This window comes from Hippocampus bargibanti, linkage group LG03 (genome assembly GCF_051943395.1).
Source record: "Hippocampus bargibanti isolate YZ-2025 linkage group LG03, ASM5194339v1, whole genome shotgun sequence".
Classification (NCBI taxonomy): Eukaryota; Metazoa; Chordata; class Actinopteri; order Syngnathiformes; family Syngnathidae; genus Hippocampus; species Hippocampus bargibanti.
The window spans coordinates 4070297-4094000 of NC_142736.1; the positions used below are offsets into that span (position 1 = coordinate 4070297).

Genomic DNA, 23704 nt, shown 5'->3' on the forward strand with positions numbered 1-23704 from the left:
GATGACGATGCCCGACGTGACGTCACGGAGGGAACGCCCCTGACCGAGAAAGCGACTCACAATGCATTTTGGGTACTTTTTTCGTCTGAAAACACAGTGTCGATCACGAAATTACAAGGAAAACTACATAAATAACACAATGGTGAATTGTTATGTGTCGCAGCCAATTACGGTAACGCGCATAAAGAAGGTGTAAGTTGATACAAATTCCCAGCGGAAAAATCAGCCCATTTCCAACGGAGCTTGTGCGCCATCTTGTGCATTTTATGGCCGCTACATTGGAGTCCAGACGGCTCAAATTGATACGGAAGGACTTCTTTCATCGATTGCAAACATTTATGCTTTCCTCTTCAGAACTATCTGAATAATATTCATAACTGGATGAGTGACAAGAAAGCATCTTCTCCCAATCTGAACTCTCTGAAGCCATTGTTTTGATTCTGGAGCAAGGCAGTGTGTGACCAATAGTGACGTCACAAACAAGGGGGCGGGACTTTCTGAATCTGCCCAACTCCGAGCTAATTTTGTGGACACTTTAAAGGACAACCGATAGCATTTTTTTGTTTCCTAAATGACATCAGAAAAACGTTTTATAGCATCTAAAATACCCAAAACATGCAGGCTGATATTTTTAGTCAAATGCAAAACACCAATAAAAATGACTTAAAGAGTCACAAAACTACTTCAAAATGACCTCAGAAAGTTTCAGTTTCAGAAGGTACCGCCCCCTTGTTCGTGACGTCACGCCAGGATACTCCTTCACAAACTGCCTTGCTCCAGAATCAAAACAATGGCTTCAGAGAGTTCAGATTGGGAGAAGATGCTTTCTTGTTACTCATCCAGTTATGAATATGATTCAGATAGTTCTGAAGAGGAAAGCATACATGTTTGCAATCGATGAAAGAAGTCCTTACATATCAATTAGAGCTGTCTGGACACCAATGCAGCGTCCCAGAAAATGCACAAGATGGTGCCCAAGCTCCGTTGAAAATGGGATGATTTGTCTGCTGGGAATTTGTGTCAACTAGTATCAAATAGTAGTCTTGGTGCAACACACAATGATTCACCATTGCGTTATTTATGTGTTTTCCTTCTAATTTCGCCATCAACACGATCAACACGAAGTTTTCAGACCAAACAAAGTACCCAAAATGCATTGTGTGTCGCTTCCTCGTCAGGGGCATTCCAGATGTGACGTCACGGTAGGTGACGTGACGTCACGGTAGGTGACGTGACGTCACCAACTCAAAGACAAGAGAAAATTCAGCGCGAGTCTTAAAACGGCAAATATAGCTATATGTGGCGGAATCTTTGTTAAATGCGCTCAGTAGAAGTCATTTGAAGCCATTTTACAAATTATGGACACAACTTGTCCAGAGACGTCGGTTGTCCTTTCAGTCATTTTTATTGGTGTTTTGCATTTGACTAAAAATATTAGCCTGCGTATTTTGGGTATTTTAGCGGCTATAAAACGTTTTTCTGATGTCAGTTAGGAAACCAAAAAGTGATGTCGGTTGTCCTTTAAATATGCAGTACAGTGAGACCTCAACTTACAAACACCTTAACTTACAAACTTTTCGTCTTACAAACGTTACATTTATGAAAATTAAACCTTATAATAAGCACTATTTTCATAATACACACCCACCACAGCTGGCGGAGTGATCTTCGGCGGAAACACACGACCGAACAGCACCAACAGTCCTTATGGAAGGTGACTCTCCTTCCATAAGCCATCAACGACCATCAAAAAGGTAAATAAAACTGTATTTTACAGCACAGTTTATTTCTTTAATTACAGTCCTCATGTAATGCGCCTCTCTCTCCAAACAGCAATTCCCTTTGACCTTCGACCTCCAACGCCATTCCATCAAGCCATAAATGACCATCACAAATGTAAATAAAGTGACTTTATGATACAATGCAGTGTATTTCTTTCATTACAATACAATAACACATTTATTATACATAGAATAAGGTATATTGTGTGTAGTTTTAAGGCTTATTTAGTTGAAAAGTATATTTTATGGAAACCCGGGAACGGATTATTCCCATTTTAATGGTTTCCTATGGGATTTTTTTTTGAGATACACACTTTTCGCCTTCCACACTCTCTCTGGGAACCAATTAAGTTCGTAAGTTGAGGTCTCACTGTATTTGTAAAGCTTGAGATAAAAATGAGTTTCCTCCACAAGTTGCAAAGACGGGTGAAGGTGAAAAAAATGTGTTCAATCAGTCAGTCAGTTGACACTCCAAGCAAGCGTTGACGGCGTCGTCCGAACTGCGGTTTGGCTTGATCGTGCCCCTCAAACTCATTCCTGGCGGGTGCTCCCAATATTGTTGTCTTTTCTCATTGTTTTTTATGGTCTGTCTTCTGTCCGCCTTTCCGCTCTCAAATTACATGCAAGCAGGTGTTAACTCTTGTTGTCCTGCACCGTGTGTGTGTGTGTGCGTGTGTGCGTGTGTGTGCGCGTGTGTGTGTGTGTGTGTGTGTGTGTGTGTGTGTGTGTGTGTGTGTGTGTGTGTGTGTGTGTGTGTGTGTGTGTGTGCGCATTATATTGAATTGTGCAGTGCTGTTATCTATTTAATTCCAGCAGCTGCAGTGGCAGGTTGAATTCTACACACGGAGAAAGGGGACTCATTATGGTGCTGACTTTAAATCAATACAACTACGCATACAAACACACACACACACACACACACACACACACACACACACACACACACACACACACACACACACACACACACGCACATCTACACAAACACACATCTACAGAAATAAATCTAGACAAACACACACACACACACAAATCGAGACACACACACACAAATCAAGACACACAAATATAGACACACACACACATCTCCACACAAATCTAAACATCCACAAACCTAAACAAACACACAAATTTACACACACACACACACACACACATCTACACACACTAACCTAGACATACACACACACAAATCTACCCCCCCACACACACACAAATCTAAACCCACACAAATCTGCATACACACACACACATCTACACACAAATCGAAACAGACACAAATCTAGACAAACACACACTAATCTACAAACACACACACACAAATCTAAACACACACAAATCTACACACAGTCACATCTCCACACAAATCTAAACATCCACAAACCTAAACAAACACACAAATCTACACACACACACACATCTACACACATATCCACACACACTAACGTAGACACACACACACACACAAATCTACCCCCCCCACACACACACAAATCTAGACAAACACACACTAATCTACAGACACACACACACAAATCTAAACACACACAAATCTCCACACAAATCTAAACATCCACAAACCTAAACAAACACACCAATCTACACACACACATCTACACACATATCCACACACATTAACCTAGACACACACACACAAATCTACCCCCCCCACACACACGCAAATCTAGACACACACACACACACACACACACACAAATCTAAACCCGCACAAATCGACACTCAAATCGAAACAGACACAAATCTAGACAAACACACACGAATCTACAGACACACACACAAATCTAAACACACACAAATCTCCACACAAATCTAAACATCCACAAACCTAAACAAACACACAAATCTACACACACACACACACACACACACACACACACACACACACACACACACACACACATCTACACACATATCCACACACACTAACCTAGACACACACACACAAATCTACCCCCCACACACACGCAAATCTAGACACACACACACACACAAATCTAAACCCGCACAAATCGACACTCAAATCGAAACAGACACAAATCTAGACAAACACACACTAATCTACAGACACACACACACATCTACACACAAACCTAAACATCCACAAACCTAAACACACAAATCTACACACACACACACACACACACACACATCTACACACATATCCACACACACTAACCTAGACACACACACACACACACACAAATCTACCCCCGCACCCCCACACACACACTCAAATCTAAACCCACACAAATCTACACACACACACACACACACACACTCAAATCCACACACACACATCTACACACACAACACAGTGTAACACAGTGATAACTCATGAGGGGGCTGGCGGGCATGGCTGATTGACCCCCGCCCCTCCCCACTTGTGTCTGGCTCTCTGCCAGCAAATCAACCAATTAAAAAAAAGATGGCAGCACCGCAGCGGCCCCAACGTGAGGCTATCAAGCGGGCATTGTGGGTAACGGCAGATCCAAAAGCGAGGCGCCGACCCGACGGTAGCGCTCGCCGCCCGTCACATGACGCTTGCAGTCATGATCTGCTGAAATCAAGAAATATTGCATGAAGTCGTGAATTGACTTTCAATGCTGCGTTTTTAGTCCAGCGGGGAAAAGAAAATAAACGCAGGCCCGCATTATTCACCAAGTGACAAACTCGGAATACGAAAGCACTTTGTTAGCCCCCCTCCAAAAAAAAAAGGAGAAGGTCGAGCGAGCAATTGTATTTCCAGGCAACATGCTTTCAAAATGGTGGCATCAAAGAATGCAAATACTCCAATCCAATACTACTCGCTAGCTACCTAGCTGGCTATCGATTTGATATATTTTTGCTATATATTAGCTATCTGGCTAACTATCGAGCTAGCTATCTATTACTTATGTTGCTATCTATTTGCTATCTATTCGCTATCTAACTAGCTAGCTGGCTATATCTCTAAATGGATCTACTTGAGTTATTCCCGGTTGAATGGGGTCACCGTTGCTCGCTACCTGGCTAGCTATCTATTTGCTGTCAATTAGCTGTGTAACAAGCTAGCTAGCAATCTATTAGTCATCTATCAGCTAGCTAGCTAACTTGATCTATTGGAGTTATTCCCGGTTGAACTGGTTCACCGTTGCTGGCTATGTGGCTAGCTATCTATTACCTGTCTAACTAGCTAGCTAGCTATCTATTAGTTATGTATTAGCTGGCTAGCTAACTTGATCTATTTGAGTTATTCTCGGTTGAACGGGGTCACCGTTGCTGGCGACCTGGCTAGCTATCTATTTGCTATCAATTTGCTGTCTAACTGGCTGGCTAGCAATCTATTAGTTATCAGCTAGCTAGTTAACTGACTTGATCTATTGGAGTTATTCCTGGTTAAACGGGGTCACCGTTGCTGGCTATGTGGCTCGCTATCTATTTGCTATCAATTAGCTGTCTAACTAGCTAGATAGCAATCTATTAGTTATCTATCAGCTAGTTAGCTAACTTGATCTATTGGAGTTATTCCCGGTTGAATGGGTCACCGTTGCTGGCTACCTAGCAAGCTATTTGCTATATCTATTAACTGTCTAATTAGCTAGATAGCTAGCTAGCTAGCTAGCTATTTATTAGTTATCTATTTGCTAGCTAGCTAACTTGATCTATTTGAGTTATTGCCGGTTGAACGGGGTCACCGTTGCTGGCTACCTAGCTTGCTATATATTTGCTATGTATTTGCTATCTATTAGCTGCCTAACTAGTTAGCTAGCTAGCTATATATTTGTTATCTATTAGCTAGCTGGCTAACTTTCTATTTGAGTTACTTGCGGGTTGAGTGAACGCTGGCGCGTGTGGCTGCCGCTGCTCACCCACAGAAAAAAAAACTTATCCTGTGACTGTAAAGTGACCTTTGACACCTATGACTTAGACCAAAAGGCACATTGTGTTTATTTTATTTAATTGCAATATATGTTTATCAAGTTTGATTTTCTTTCGCGGACCGAATAAAATGACAAGGCGGGCCAGATTCGGCCCTCGGGCCTTGACTTTGACACCAATGCACTAGGCCGACGAACAGACTCCAGAAAAAAACGATTAGCGATACGCTACTCACACGTTCTGCGAGAACTCCGGCGGCTCATCGTTGACGTTAGCCATGCGCACCCGCACGGTGGCCGTGCCGGTGCGCGCCACTTCTCCCTTGTCCACCGCCATCACCACAAATTCGTAAAGGTGGTTGGGCCTCTCGTAGTCCAGCGGCGCCGCCGGGAAAATGGTGCCGTGCGGCGATACCGTGAAGTCGGAACTCAGCGTGTAGTACGTCAGCTCCGCGTTCTTTTCCGAGTCGCAGTCGCTGGCAGAAACTGGACACCCAAAAACAAAACCACGAACAGTCAGTCAAATGGTAACTCAAACAACAACAGAAACAATATTTACAGTGATACCTCGGCTTACGAACGCTTTAGCTAACGAACTTACGCGTTCACTCTACCTGGAAGTAACACAGCAGCAAATTTGAAATGAAAGGAAGAGGAAAGAAAGAAGTAGAAAAACAAAATACAGGAGCTGCTGGAAAGACAGCCATATTGGTTTGTTAGCAAGGTTCCAAATCCGGTGTTCCGTGCTATGGTCCCAACTGGCGACGAGTTCCATGAAGCAATCAGTTTATCGGCGTTTCTCCGCAGAGGCTCTCTGCCTTAAAAAGCCTTGCATGCCAATCAAGCCGTGATCAGCCACAGGTGTGGGGTTTGGATTGCTGCCTTCCACCAGATGGGGCCAAAACTCTCTCTGGGTGCAGCCATTTTAGGGGAATATATTTCCCATCCAGGACCAAGCCTCTCGTGACATCACAGTTGACACAAATTCCCAGCGGACAAATCAGCCCGTTTCTCACGGAGCTTGTGCGCCATCTTGTGGGCGCTACGTTGGAATCCAGATGGCTCGAATTGATACGGAAGGACTTCTTTAATCGATTGCAAAACATGTATGCTTTCCTCTTCAGAACTATTTGAATCATATTCATAACTGGATGAGTAACAAAAAAGCATATTTTTCCAAAACTGAACTCTTTGAAGCTATTGTTTTGATTCTGGAGCAAGGCAGTTTGTGACCAATAGTGATGTCACGAAAAAGGGGGCGGGACTATCTGAGTCTGACCAGTTCCGAGCTCATTTTGTGTCAGTTTTAGGACATTTTAAGTAATTTTTATTGGTGTTTTGCATTTGACGAAAAAGATCATCCTGCGTGTTTTGGGTATTTTAGATGCTACAAAACGTTTTTCGGATGTCAGTTAGGAAACAAAGAAAATGGTGTCGGTTGTCCTTTAAGGCCATTTTCAAGACGGACTTTTCAAGAAAAAAAATACTTAATAAAAACTTACAAACTTACAAAAATGACATTTTGCCATCTATTTGCGATCTATTCGCTTTCTATTAGCTGTTTAGCTGCCTGGCTAGCTATCTAGCTAGCTATCTGAATCATATTCATAACTGGATGAGTAACAAGAAAGCATCTTCCCCCAATCTGAAGCCATCGTTTTGATTCTGGAGCAAGGCAGTTTGTGAAGGAGTATCCTGGCGTGATGTCACGAATAAGGAGGCGGGACTTTCTGAATATGCCCAGTTTCAACCTCATTTTGTGGCAGTCATTTTTATTGGTGTTTTGCATTTGATTCAAAATACAGTAAAGTCTCATTATATCGATATTCAAGGGAGTCCGAAAAAATATCGATATAACCGGGACTATCGATATATCCAATATCGATATAACGAGACTTTACTGTATAAGCCTGCGTGTTTTGGCTATTTTAGATGCTATAATGCATTTTTCTGATGTCCTTTAAATGAGGCAGTTTGAGTGAAAAAAAAGCCAAGTGAGTGATTATTAGGAAGTGCATCAAAAGGTGTCAATTGCATCGCGTCCCGGCGGAACGTCGCCAAGCAGCAGCGCTATTAAAACAAATAAAAAACAAATATATAAAAATAAAAAAAATAGAAAATGTGACTTCATGAAGCCGCTTTTAATATAAAAAAAAGCCTGTGATCGTTTTGCGGGGATGCTCTAATTGAATTTGTTTTTTGAAGCCTCGGCATCCGAAAAAAAAAATCACATTGCTTATATTCATGTTTGGCTGCGGCCAAATGCAAAGTAAGCAAAGTAGCGGCCAAATGCAAAGTAAGATAAATTGGAGAGCTTGACGTCAAGGGAGGATAAAAAAAAAATAGTTCTTGTTAGCGGAAAACACGTCCCGTGAAGGCGCCAGGGCGGCCTTTCCGCAAGGCAATCGCTTCGCCACTTGGCCCGCATGGATTCCCAATGCCTGCGATTCCGTACGGCTGGCTTACCCGCCGCCTTTGCTGACGATCGCTTTACCGGCCGTCGTTTAAATTGCACAATTAGCGCTTATGCTAACACAACATGATGCCACACCCCAATCAATCCCCCCCAAAAAATCGGTAACGTTCTTTCGACTGAAAAATCTTGTCTTTGTTAGCAAATTAGCTTAGCATGTGATGAGGCACAGAATCAAAGTTATACAATGAAAAAAAAATGCAAAGGAAAAAATAACAGGAAGCTGGCACATTTCGATTGATTAGCTCTCAATTGACGGATTGATTCAACCAAGGGAATTTGATTGAAGCGAAATCACCAAAGCAACAATCTGACATCGTGCGGAGTCAATTTCAGAAATGTCATTGTTACCGGTGGATTTAATGATTATTTGCTATCTGTGTAGCTAGCTAGCTATGTAGCTGGCTATTTATTCATTTGATATCTGTCTAGCTAGCTATGTAGCTGGCCATTTATCCATTTGCTGTCTATTTGCTATCTGTCTAGCTAGCTAGCTAGCTATGTAGCGGACTATTTATTCATTTCCTATCTATTTGCCATCTCTCTAGCAAGCTAGCTAGCTAGCTAGCTATCTAGCTGGCTATTTATTAGCTATATGACTATATAGTTAGTTAGCTAACTGTCTATCTGGCTATATATTAGCTGTTAGCTATCTAGCTAGCGTTCTATCTATTTGAGTTACTTCCGGGTTGAGTGAACGCTGGTGAATGTTGCTGCTGCTGCTCACCAGCCGAAAAAACGATTTTGTGACTGTAACCTTGAGTTTTGAAAGGCGCTTGGAAATAAAATTGATTATTATTATTATCATTATTATTAGCATTATTATTATTATTATTATTATTATTATTATCTTTCATAACTTTGCTGCTGTGAAATGTAAATTTCTCCACTGTGAGACTAATAAAGGCAAATCCAATCCAATCATTATTGTTTTTTAATTTCCCATCAACTCATTCACTGCTAGACAATGTTCAAAAATGTGTCCACTCCAGTGCCAGGGTTTTTGTCATGTTCACTCAAATTCCAGGACCCGCATTTTTTGTTTGTTTTAGGACTACATGAACATTCAATGTAGCTTAAAGCTACAACCAACACCATTTTTTTATTTCCTAAATGACATCAGAAAAACGTTTTATAGCATCTAAAATAGCCAAAACACGCAGGCTGATATTTTTTGTCAAATGCAAAACACCAATAAAAAAATGACTTAAAGGACAACCGACGTCTCCGGACAAGTTGTGTCCATAATTTGTAAAATGTCTTCAAATGACTTCTACTGAGCGTATTTTACAAAGATTCCACCGCATACAGCTATATTTTACGTTTTAAGACTCGTGCTGAATGTTCCGGAAGTCTTGTTTTTGAGTTGGTGACGAGTCCATACGTGACGTCACTGAAGGAACGCCCCTGACCGAAAAAAATACACATTGTAGCAGTCCTTCCATCACGTCAATGCTTGTTTGGTCTGAAAACCTCGTGTTGCACCAGAAAGAGCTAGAAGAGGGCGTCCAAGCTGCATATAAGGAATTTATCAGCCTGTGGAAACGCAACACACTGTCATGTCGACAAGAGGTCGCCATTTTTTGCCTCTTTTCTGGGACGCTACATTGCAGTCCAGATGCCTCAAAATGACACGGAATAAATTATTTAATCAAATGCAAACATGTATGCTTTCCTCTTCAGAACTATTTGAATCATAATCATCACTGGATGTGTTACAAGAAAGCATCTTCTCCGAATCTGAAGCCATTGTTTTGATTCTCCAGCAATGCAAGACGTCTTGGCATGACGTCACGAATTGGGGGCGGGACTTTCTGAAAATGCCCAATTCGCAGCTCCGATTTTTTGCACATTTTGAACACTGTAAGTCATTTTTATGGGTGTTTTGCATTTGACTAAAAATATCAGACTGCGTGTTTTGGGTATTTTAGATGCTCTTAAACGTTTTTCTGATGTCAGTTAAGAAACAAAAAAAGTGATGTCGGTTGTCCTTTAAAGTGTTCCAAAACTGCCACAAAGTCCCACCCCCTTTGTTTGTGACATCACGCCAGGATACTCCGTCACAAACTGCCTTGCTCCAGAATCAAAACAATGGCTCCAGAGAGTTCAGATTGGGAGAAGATGCTTTCTTGTTACTCATCCAGTTATGAATATGATTCAAATAGTTCTGAAGAGGAAAGCATACATGTTTGCATTTGATTAAATAATTTATTCCGTGTCATTTTGAGGCATCTGGACTGCAATGTAGCGACCAGAAAATACACAAGATGGCGCACAAGCTCCATTGGAAATGGGCTGATTGGTCTGCTGGAAATTCGTGTCAACTAGTATCAAATAGTAGTCTAGGTGCAACACACAACGATTCACCATCACATTATTTATATGTTTTCCTTCTAATTTTGCCATCAACACGAAGTTTTCAGACGAAAAAAAGTACCCAAAATGCATTGACGTGATTAAAGGACTGCTAAATATGCATTTTTTTTCGGTGAGGGGCGTTCCTTCAGTGACGTCACGTACGGACTCATCACCAACTCTAAAACAAGACTTCCTGAATATTCAGCATGTGTCTTAAAAGGTAAAACATAGCTATATGTGGTGGAATATTCGTAAAATACGCTCAGTAGAAGTCATTTGAGGTGATTTTATAAATTCTGGACGCAACTTGTCCCGTGGTGTCGGTTGTCCTTTAAATAAAACCTGAAGCCTGAACCTGACCAAAATGTTTGATTAGTCTTCCAAATGCCACAGTACTTATTTTTGAGCAAAAAGCACACTAAACTATGAATACACATGAACAGTTTCCATGTCTCAAATGCATCATACTTGTATGAATAAATACATGCATAAATTAATATCTTTTATCTTAATATCTTAATTGTTATTTTTATTATTTTATAAGTGCTTTTATTTATGTCTCTGTTTTGTGATTGCAAAGTGTCCTTCAGAGCTTTGAAAGGTGTTTATAAATAAAATGTATTATGATGATGATGATGATGATGATTATTATTATTATTATTATTATTTTGTTGTTATTACATAGCTTTTAGCTCTGAAAGGTGCTTATAAATAAAACTTATTATTATGATTATGATTATGAGTATGCTATTGAGTATCATTATGATTATTGTGATTATTATTATGATTATTATTATGATTATTATTATGATGATTAGTATAATGATTATTGTTGTTATGATGATTACGATTACGATGATTATTATTAAAATACAAATAAATATGTGGATAAATACATACATACATACATACATACATACATACATACATACATACATACATGCATACATACATACATACATTTTTATGACACAAAATCATAATAAATAAATGAATTGCATTGGCATGAATATTTTTGGTTGCTTCTAAGACCAGATGTGTTGACATTGTGTTTATTATTTTTTATGGATATGATTTAACTGCTATTGAGTTGATTTACGATATTAACTCATTCGCTGCCATTCGGGAATTTATTCGGGAATTGAAAAGGGTGACGTGGTGCGCCATTCCCGAATTTGTTCGGGTTTTGTTTAGTTTTTTTTTTTTTTTTTTTTTTTTTTTTGCGAAGGGTGCCGATAAAGCGCTGGTCAGACCTCTGGCATTTTTTTTTAATCGCTTCCACACAGGGGCAGTATTTGCCTTTGGTGAATATTAGCGCTATGTTACCGCTTCAGCTGTTGTTAAAGTGCGATATAAACCAACATGTATGTATTGCATTGCATTTTGGACACACGCCCCCATTTCAAGGTCAGATAACTTGTGATCCATATCATTTAGGAATTAACTCTTTCATTCGAAGGAAAGAAGAGTCTCCAAGGTTTTTAACGCTGTATTGAACGTTGATGTAGTCCTAAAACTCACTATACTGGGGGTTGTGGATTTCGACTTACGACCATTTTGACTTACGACCATTTTGACTTACGACCGTTTGGTTGGAACGGAACTCGGTCGTAAGTCGGATGTCACCTGTATTTGGTACAGCTGCCCCCATTTCAAATCTCATATAACTTCAGACCCATATCATTTAGGAATTAACTCTTTCATTCGAAGGAAGAAGAGTCTCCAAGGTTTTTAACGCTGTATTGAACGTTGATGTAGTCCTAAAACTCACTATACTGGGGGTTGTGGATTTCGACTTACGACCATTTTGACTTACGACCATTTTGACTTACGACCGTTTGGTTGGAACGGAACTCGGTCGTAAGTCGGATGTCACCTGTATTTGGTACAGCTGCCCCCATTTCAAATCTCATATAACTTATTGAACAGAGTCCCATATCATTTAGGAATTAACTCTTTCATTCGAAGGAAAGAAGAGTCTCCAAGGTTTTTAACGCTGTATTGAACGTTGATGTAGTCCTAAAACTCACTATACTGGGGGTTGTGGATTTCGACTTACGACCATTTTGACTTACGACCGTTTTGACTTACGACCGTTTGGTTGGAACGGAACTCGGTCGTAAGTCGGATGTCACCTGTATTTGGTACAGCTGCCCCCATTTCAAATCTCATATAACTTCAGACCCATATCATTTAGGAATTAACTCTTTCATTCGAAGGAAAGAAGAGTCTCCAAGGTTTTTAACGCTGTATTGAACGTTGATGTAGTCCTAAAACTCACTATACTGGGGGTTGTGGATTTCGACTTACGACCATTTTGACTTACGACCATTTTGCCTTACGACCATTTTGACTTACGACCGTTTGGTTGGAACGGAACTCGGTCGTAAGTCGGATGTCACCTGTATTTGGTACAGCTGCCCCCATTTCAAATATCATATAACTTCAGACCCATATCATTTAGGAATTAACTCTTTCATTCGAAGGAAAGAAGAGTCTCCAAAGTTTTTAACGCTGTATTGAACGTTGATGTAGTCCTAAAACTCACTGTACTGGGGGTTGTGGATTTCGACTTACGACCGTTTTGATTTACGACCGTTTGGTCGGAACGGAAATCGGTTGTAAGTCGGATGTGACCTGTATTTTGTACAGCTGCCCCCATTTCAAGCTCATATAACTCCAGACCCATATCATTTAGGAATTAACTCTTTTATTCGAATGAAAGAGTCTCCAAGGTTTTAAACGCTATATTGAACGTTTATGTAGTCCTAAAACTAAATATTCTGGGGGTCGTGGATTTCGATTTACGACCATTTTGACTTACGACCGTTTGGTCGGAACGGAACTTGGATGCGACCTATATTTTGTACAGCTGCCCCCATTTCGAGCTCGTATAACTCCAGACCCATATCATTTAGGAATTAACTCTTTTATTATAATGAAAGAAGAGTTTCTGAGGTTATTAATGCTGTATTGAACGTTTATGTAGTCCTAAAACTAAATATTTTGTGGGTCCTGGAATGTGAGTGACAATGACAAAAACCCTGGCAGTGTTTTTTTTTTTATTTTTACACATCATCTGGCAGTGAATGAGTTAAAATGCAATGAATTAAAATGTTTATAATTGAAGATAATAAATGAAAACAAAAACAACACACAAAATGTCAGGTAAGAAGGGCTGCAGTAGGTTTGCGCGGTTAGCACGTCCGACTCGCAGTGCACAGGCGCAGGGTTCGAATCCTATGAGGGAGTTTGTATTTTCTCTATGGCGTGCCTGTGTGTGTTTTCTCTCCGAGTACAACGGCGTGAAAGTTATTAAATGTTTCAATTTGCACGCTATTGATTATTGGATCTGACTTGATTACGTTGGTTGGGGAGCTTTTTTCTCTTTCGGAGTGAGACGCCCAATGCTAAGTGGCACAAAGACGCCTTACGCTCATCTGGAGCCAAGAAAAAAAAATGTCAATCGTTCATTCATCAACCGGCAGCTGCTGGGCTCATTAGTCAACATTGTGTGTGAATGTGTGTGTGTGTGTGTGTGTGCAGGAGTCTGGAATCGCAATGGAAACTACAAATTTGCGCAACAGGTTGTTTTTTCTTTGCCCAAAAAAAATATAATGGAGATTATATTATATTTATTTGTACTCCCAATCGTATCAATTACAGTATTTATATTGCAACTGAATCAGATTATACAGTATAATATATATATATATATATATATATATATATATATATATATATATATATATATATATATATATATATATATATATAAAGAAGTAGAAAGACAAAATACAGGATATATATAAAATTACAAAATACTATATAAATGTTATACTTATGATAGATATGTAATATGAAAATACAATATAAATATATATCTAATATTAAAAAATATGATATAAAAATATATTTAACACAAAAAAATACAATATAAATATATATCTAACACAAAAAATATGCTATAAATATATATCTAACATACAAAAATATGATCTAAATATATATCGAACATAAAAAATACAAGATAAATATATATCTAACATAAAAAATACAAGATAAATATATAACTAACATAAAAAAACATGCTTTAAATATATATCTAACATAAAAAAATCCAATATATAGATAAAATATAAAAAATATGATATAAATGTATATAACCTAGAAATATTTAAATATTATATTATGTGATAGAACATCAGAACAATGTTTTTGCCACATTTTTGGTTTCAATTCAATGGACGTCGTGCTGCTGGCTCTCTTGCTTTAATTTTTTGAAGTGAACTTTCATTTTTTGTGAAGGGATAAAAAATTACTTTGGTAAAGGAAGTACTGCAGTATTGTCTCATGAAAACACGAAAAATATTTTTAAAACAATAGAACAGAAACATTTATTCGGTCAGGGGAAAAAAATAATTGGAATCTTTCGCAAAGTTCCTCTCTTTGGCGGACAGCTGGCGCGCAAGCTGCTTGCCGACCGTTGCCGTAGCGACAAAGCTCAGCAGCCGCCGATGCCGCTGACTTTTGGCCCGGTCTTGTACTTTGATCTGCTGGCAATCAGAAATCATCTGAAACTTCCAAAAAAGTTTCAATTTGGTACCTTGAAGGAGCGACGTGGCCGTCATGACCGTTTCGGGAACGCCGTCCTTGCTGTAGATGGACTGCAGGAACTCGGGAACGCAGTCGTTTTCGTCCATGATGATGACTCGAACCTTGCGATGACAAAATAGGAACGTTTGAAAAATATGGACATGAAAAAGGGGAGCGTAATGTTTTGAAAATTTAAAGCCACAAAGAAAAAAAAAAAAAAGTACAGTCAAACATCAGTTTTCGAACGTCTCAGTTCTTGATCAATTCATCAATCAATCAATCAATCAATTTTTCACCCAACAATATCGTTGTTGTTTTTATTGCTCGATTTGGATTGGATTGGATATACAGTGATACCTTGGTTTACAAACTTAATTGGTTTCCAGACAGAGTGTGTAAGGCAAAAAGTGTGTATCCCAAAAATTGATTTCCCATAGGAAACCATTAAAATGAGAATAATCCGTTCCCAGGTCCCCATAAAACATATTTTATACTTTCTTATTTTCTAAGCCTTAAAGGACAACCAACGTCACTTTTTTTTGTTTCCTGACTGACATCAGAAAAACGTTTTATAGCATCTAAAATACCCAAAACACGCAGTATGATATTTTTATTGAAATGCAAAACACAAATAAAAATGACTTCAAGTGTCCAAAATCTGCAAAAAAATGAGCTGCGAATTGGGCATTTGCAGAAAGTCCCGCCCCCAGTTCGTGACGTCACGCCAAGACGTCTTGCATTGCTGGAGAATCAAAACAATGGCTTCAGATTCGGAGAATATGATTTCTTGTTACACATCCAGTTATGAATATGATTCAAATAGTTCTGAAGAGGAAAGCATACATGTTTGTAATCGATTAAATAATTTATTCCATGCCATTTTCAGGCAACATTGGGGGGGGAAATCGATAACCAGAAAAGAGGCACAAAATGGCGACCTCCTGTGGCCACCTCCGTTTCCACAGGTTGATAAATTCCTTATATGGAGCTTGGATGCCCTCTTCTGGTGGCTTTTGGGTGCAACACGGTTCTCAGACCAAACAATCCAGCAAAATACATTGACGTGACGTGATGGAAGGACCGCTACAATGTGTCTTTTTTTTCGGTCAGGGGCGTTCCTTTCGTGATGTCACGTACAGACTCGTCACCAACTCAAAAACAAGACTTCCGGAACATTCAGAGCGAGTCTTAAAACGTAAAATATAGCTATATGCGGTGGAATCTTATTAAAATACGCTCAGTAGAAGTCATTTGAAGCCATTTTACAAATTATGGACACAACTTGTCCGGAGACGTTGGTTGTCCTTTAAAATTACACACAATATACCTTATTTTATGTATAATAAATGTGCTATGGTATTATATTAAAGAAATAAACTGTACCGTATAATAAAGTGGTTTTATTGGCCTTTGTGATGGTCGTTGATGGCTTGATGGAATGGAGTGGCATTGAACACTTGATGAGGAACGTAGCCTTCTTCTTTCACCATCTTGAGGAATGATCCCTTGTAGGTGCTTTCTCTGCCATCATTTTACCTTGTTCCTCATCAATTGTGTTCTGTTTAGCTGGGTTGATAGCTTTTTGCATCAAGTGTACAGATGGCTTGTGCGGGTTATTTGTGGATATTATTGATGAGATATTTTAACCTTGCAGTCTACACTCTGCCTTTGAACTATCAAAGTTGAAACGAGTCCAAATCTCACTGTTTTCTATCCATTTTCTCACTCGCTCTCTGTCGTCTGCCTGTCAATTAAGTTCGTAAGCCAAGGTATCACTGTACAGCACAAAAAGTGTTTTTCTTTCCCGTCACTCGTACGTTTTCTCCCACGTGTTATGCTTCCCCGTCCACTTGATATCAGAGCTCCTGAGTTGAACTGCATTTTTTTTTTTCATCGCAGACGCGCCAGCTCGTGGCATTCACAGAGGGAATAAACACACAATACCCCCCGCTCCCCCTACCTCCGCCCCCACCCACAACGGCGCAGCAGTGTGTAAATAGCGCTGACATTAATTCCTGCTTGGTCCGATGAAATTCTGTAATATCGGTAAATCCTTTTGCAAATAACGGCCACGAAAAAGGGACAATAAATAAAATCCCACCATGTCAAACCCCTTGAGGTGATTTGTGTGTTTGTGTAGTCACACCGCTGGATGGTGCGTGTCGGGGGTGTGTGTGTGTGTGTGTGTGTGCAAAGGCACATTGCGTGATTGCATGACAATAAAGTTGCTAGATTGAAACGAGAGGCGGGATGAGTTGAAACGCAGGGAAAAAAAATGGCATCCATCAATAAATCTGAACGTGAACTGTCGCGATTTTCAAGGTAGTGGTGGTGGACCCCGAAAAAGCTGACAGGAGGGAGGAGCGGGGTGTATCTGACCAATTGTATTCAATTAAAATTAGGCAGGAACCAAATCTAAAACAACAAAGTCATCAGAAGAAAAACGTCCAAAGTAACAAACAAAACCAGGAATGAAAGATAATAATAATAATAATAATAATACATTTCATTTATAAGCTCCTTTCAAAACTCTCAAAGGTCACTTTAGAGTCACAGGATAAGATTTTCTGTGGGTGAGCAGCGGCAGCCACAACGAGCCAGCGTTCACTCAACCAAGAAGTAACTCAAATAGACAGAAAGCTAGCTACCTAGCTAATAAGTACAACAACAACAACAACAATAATAATAATATATTTAATTTCTAAGCACCTTTCAAAATTCTTCAAGGTCACTTTACATAAAATTACATTTTATACAAAAAAAAAATCATACAGACAATTTTTTTTTCGGATTAAGGAATTTCCGTTTAACAGAATTCGTTATGAGAGAAGACTTATGACAGACTAGCTAGCTATCAAGCTAGCTACCTTGCTATCTATTTGCTATTTATTAGCTGTCTAGCTATCTATCATTTAGCGATCTCGCTGGCTAGGTAGCTATCAGTGACTGTATCCTATGACTGTAAAGTTTACTGTAAAGTAAACTGTAAAATTTACAGTCACAGGATACAGTCACTGATAGCTACCTAGCCAGCTAGATAGCTAAACTATAGCTAGCTAGATAGCTAGAGAGCTAATAGATAGCTAATAGATATCAAATAGATAGCAAGGTAGCTAGCTTGATAGCTAGCAAGATTGTCATAAGTCTTCTCTCATAAGCAATTCTGTTAAACGGAAATTCCTTAATACCCCCCCCCCCCCAAAAAAAAAGTCTATATGATTTTTTTTAGCCACAAAATGATCACAAAGATCGATTTCCTACAACGTAAATTCCAATATCCGGAGCACGGAATTACAATCCATGCAAAATTGTGTAATTTCATGCTTGATATACAGGAAAAAAAAAGTCTGTTCCGCCATTTTTCCTGCCGGTGACGTAGTTTAATCTTACTCAGAAAGTACTTTAGCTGCACTAGTAACACTCACGACTAGGACACTTGGACTTCGATATAGTTTTTGAATTGTGTCATGGATGATATATTGCTTATACAGTGATATCTTGGCTTACGAACTTAATTGGTTCCCAAACAGAGTGTGTAAGGCGAAAAGTATGTATCCCAAAAAAATATTTCCCATAAGAAACCATTAAAATGAGAATAATCCGTTCCCAGGTCCCCATCAAACATAATTTTCTAATTTTCTAGGCCTTAAAACAACACAGAATATACCTTATTTTATGTATAAATAATGTGGTACGGTATTATAATTAACGAAATAAACTGTACTATATAATAAAGTCGTCTTATTTGAGCCTTTGAACGATCAAAGTTAAAACGAGTCCAAATTTCACTGTTCCTTTCACTGTCGTCTGCCTGTCTCTTTAATGTTCACCCCGCCCCCCATGCCGCGTTCTTGACCAATCACGTGGCTTTAACCAACGACTGGGGGTGGGGAATAGAGGACCAAAACAAGCCGGCTGCCATTTTGTTTTAGGAGAACGGACTTGTTCGTGAACGACACATCACTCATTGTGGCAGCTCCGTGTGTATCCTGAAAAATAGTTTGTATGCCAAGGTAAAATTTTCGTAAATTTAACGTTTGCAAACTGAAAAGTTTGTAAGCCAAGGGGTTTGTAAACCGAGGTATCTCTGTATTCGACATGCATGTCATATACTTTTGTAACAAAATGGCTGACAACCAACCTCGACGGCGCTGCTCATGCTATCCTGGCCTTCGCCGGCTCGCACCAGCAGCAGGTAGCGGTGCTGGTCGCTCTCGTAGTCGATGGGGCGGGTCAGGCTGATTTCGCCGTCATCGGGCGAGATGGAGAAGAGGCTGCTGGGATTGATGAGAAGGCTGTAGCTGATCGGCTTCTTCTGGAAGGAGATGGCCGTCGTCACCAGGAACCTGCACAGACCAAAACCGGGTACCCCCGCCCCCCTGTAAGGTCAAAACCAACTCAAGTCAAACTTAACTCCAGTCAAACGTCGTGTGTTTGCTAACATCAATCAATCAGTCAATAGAATCATTGATGGAACTGAGGAAAACTATCCTTGAAAAGCCTACACTGGTTAGCAAAACTAATATTTTCAAAAGCCTCCTTGAAAAAGCTGAACTTGGCTGGAAATTCAATTTGAAAATTTAAACCGTCTCAAGACTCATTCAAAAGTACTGTAAAAGTACTGTAAAAGTACTGTAAAGGTACTGTACTGGTACTGTAAAAGTACGGTACTGGTACTGGTACTCGTATTCGTATTCGTATTGGTATTGGTATTGGTATTAGCATTAGCATTAGCATTAGCATGAGTATTAGTATTAGTATTATTTGTAAGAATATGAGTATGAGTATTAGTATTAGTATGAGTATTAGTATTAGTATTAGTATGAGTATTAGTATGAGTAGTACTAGTACTAGTATTAGTATTAGTATTAGTATTAGTATTAATAGTCGTAGTCGTAGTAGTAGTCATAGTACTAGTAGTAGTAGTACTTGTAGTAATAGTACGTACTAGTAGTAGTAGTAGTACTAGTACTAGTTTTATTATTATTATTATTATTATTTATTTTATTGAAACACTAATTTAATAATAATTTTGAAACCCCAATTTAATAATAATAATAATAATAATAATAATAATAAATTTCATTGATAAGCACCTTTCAAAACTCGCAAGGTCACTTTACAGTCACTGAATAAGTTTTTCTGTGGCTGAGCAATGGCAGCCACATGTTCACTCAACCCAGAATAACTTAAATAGATAGAGTGCTAGCTATCTAGCTAGATAGCTAATATGTTTCCTGACTCGAATTGATACAGAAGGACTTCTTGACACAAATTCCCAGAGGACAAATCAGCCCATTCCCAATGGAGCTTGGGCGCCATCTTGTGCATTTTCTGGGACGCTACATCGGAGTCCAGATGCCTCAAAATGAGACGGAAGGACTTCTTTAATTGGTTGAAAACATTTATGCTTTCCTCTTCAGAACTATTTGAATCATATTCATTACTGGATGTGTAACAACAAGGCATTTTCCCCCGAATCGGAATTCTCTGAAGCCATTGTTTTGATTCTGGAGCAAGGCAGTTTGTGAAGGAGTATCCTGGCGTGATGTCACGAAAAAAGGGGGCGGGACTTTCTAAATCTCGCCAGTTCCGAGCTAATTTTGTGGCAGTTTTGGGGCACTTTAAGTCATTTTTATTGTTGTTTTGGACGAAAAAATTTTGTCGGTTGTCCTTTAAAACCCAACCAGTATACCTTGAATTTGGCCTTCTACACTCACCTCCATTTTAAATCCTGAACCTGGTTTGAATCCTGGACCTTTTGTTTGAAACCCTAATCCCAAAATCCGAGCCCATGTTTAAAAATTCTAATTTGAAACCCTAACCATGACAACAATAAGAATGCCGACTGTCAAGGTACGCTCTCGTCGGACTGGATTTGCAATCCCCCCCCCCGTCGATGCGCACTAATAAGCAGCGATCCGACACACCGCGAAAGGGCGTCGTGCCTTTTGTCGCGCACCCTTTTGTTTGCCGCCGTGTAAATCAATGGCGCCGTTGCAGTCATCACTTTTGTGCTGCTTGTTAAAGGCACTGAAGGCCACGACCGCCACCGCGTTGTGGTAGCGCTGTTGTCGTCGCCCCGGGCGGATGAAACAAAGCCTTTCACAAAAAGGCCGTCTGGGAAAGTTTGTGGTTGGGGGGGGGGGGGGGTAAACATGGACAAAAGCATTGGTGAAAAGGATGAAATGATCAGTTGCCGAGAATAGCGCAAAGTTGCCAAATTGGAAAACGAAATCTAACAAACAAACAAACAAACCCGTCTGAATGTGAGTGATTGCGTTTCAAAAGAGTGAAGGCCTAGCTAGCTGTCTGTTAGCTATCTATTAGCTCTCTATTAGCTATATATTAGCTAGCTAGCTTTCTATCTGAGTTACTTCCGGGTTGAGTGAAGGCCAAGCTAGCTTTCTGTTAGCTATCTATTAGCTAGCTAGCTAGCTTTCTATCTAGTCTAGTTACTTCCAGGTTGAGTGAGGGCCTGGTTAGCTATCTGTTAGCTATCTATCAGCTAGCTAGCTTTCCATCTAGTCTAGTTACTTCCAGGTTGAGTGAGGGCCTGGTTAGCTATCTGTTAGCTATCTATCAGCTAGCTAGATTTTTATCTATTTGAGTTACTTCTGGGTTGAGTGAAGGCCTAGATAGCTATCTTTTAGCTATATATTAGCTAGCTAGCTAGCTTTCTATCTATTTGAGTTACCCCTGGGTTGAATGAGGGCCTAGTTAGATATCTGTTAGCTATCTATTATCTGGCTAGCTTTCTATCTATTTTAGTTATTTCCAGGTTGAGTGAGGGCCTGGTTAGTTATCTGTTAGCTATCTGTCAGCTAACTAGCTTTCTATCTATTTGAGTTACTTCCGGGTTGAGTGAAGGCCTAGATAGCTATCTGTTAGCTATATATTAGCTATCTAGCTTTCTATCTATTCTAGTTACTTCCAGGTTGAGTGAGGGCCTGGTTAGCTATCTGTTAGCTATCTGTTAGCTAGCTAGCTTTCTATCTATTCTAGTTACCCCTGGGTTGAGTGAGGGCCTGGTTAGCTATCTGTTAGCTATCTGTCAGCTAGCTAGCTTTCTATCTATTCTAGTTACCCTTGGGTTGAGTGAGGGCCTAGTTAGCTATCTGTTAGCTATCTATTAGCCAGATAGCTTTCTATCTGAGTTACTTCCGGGTTGAGTGAAGGCCTAGCTAGCTATCTGTTAGCTATCTATTACCTGGCTAGCTTTCTATCTATTTTAGTTACTTCCGGTTTGAGTGAGGATCTGGCTTGCTATCTCCTAGCTATCTATTAGCTTAAAATTATTGAAATTATTATCTATTAGCTCGAATGAAACCGTAACATTTGCTCGAAACCCTAAGCAAGAACTTGAGATTCAACCTCTGATCCAAACTCCTTGAAACGCAGTCTGAGAAGATGGGTGATGGGTTTATTTTGATCGTACCCCAACAATGGGTTTTTTTTCGCAGAGTACTCACGGTTGTCCTTCTGGCGTGTTCTCGGGTACGGCGACGGTGAAGGAGGCGTTGGTGAACTGCGGCGGTCTGGCGCCCGCCACCACCGACAGCACGGCGGGGACGCTACGGCTGCCCAGACGGTCGGCCGCCACCACCGTCAGCAGGTACTCGCGGTCGCGCTGCAGCGGAAGGCCCGTAGTCCGCACGTGGCCGCTCTTGCGGTCGACCTCGAAGCGACCGTCGCCACCTGGACAAAGTAAAGATGCGTTTGAGCGATGGATTTGTATGTCGAGTCCATTTTTTTAGACGGTTCGGTGTGGCTGACTGATTACTTCAATTGTCCTGTCCTGGTTGAGTGTTGATTAGCTAACTCTTAGCTAGCAAGCTAGCTTTCTATCTATTTGAGTTATTTCGGGGTTGAGTGATGATTAGCTAACTCTGAGCTATCTAGCTTTCTATCTATTTGAGTTGCTTCCGGGTTGAGTGATGATTAGCTAACTGTTAGCTAGCTAGCTTTCTATCTATTTGTGTCACTTCCGGGTTGAGTGATGATTAGCTAACTCTGAGCTATCTAGCATTCTATCTATTTGAGGTGCTTCCGGGTTGAGTGATGATTAGCTAACTGTTAGCTAGCTAGCTAGCTTTCTATCTATTTGAGTTACTTCCGGATTGAGTCATGATTAGCTAACTCTTAGCTAGCAAGCTAGCTTTCTATCTATTTGAGTTATTTCGGGGTTGAGTGATGATTAGCTAACTCTTAGCTAGCTAGCTAGCTTTCTATCTATTTGAGTTGCTTCCGGTTTGAGTGATGATTAGCTAACTCTTAGCTAGCAAGCTAGCTTTCTATCTATTTGAGATACTTCCGGGTTGAGCATGATTAGCTAACTCTTAGCTAGCAAGCTAGCTTTCTATCTATTTGAGTTACTTCCGGGTTGAGTGATGATTAGCTAACTCTTAGCTAGCAAGCTAGCTTTCTATCTATTTGAGATACTTCCGGGTTGAGTGATGATTAGCTAACTCTTAGCTACTATGGGTCTACGACTATTTTATCGAAAGAAAATAGATGGTTTGAAAAAGGAGTAAAAGAAGCTATTTTCATAAAAAAAGCAAAACCCTTCACTAAATCACCATGGTGGGGTGAAGTAATCAGTGTAGTCCTCTGCTCGC

General features: G+C 39.9%; 1 protein-coding gene across 1 annotated transcript in view; it reads right to left on the bottom strand.

The window, feature by feature from the left end:
- The window catches only part of LOC148899998 (neural-cadherin), a 297995-nt gene that overhangs the window by 195270 nt on the left and 79021 nt on the right, over window positions 1-23704 (bottom strand). Inside the window, 4 exon segments of the mRNA XM_088991547.1 lie at window positions 5896-6145; window positions 15097-15208; window positions 19228-19432; window positions 22559-22784. Of these exon segments, the coding sequence (XP_088847673.1) occupies window positions 5896-6145; window positions 15097-15208; window positions 19228-19432; window positions 22559-22784 (793 nt within the window).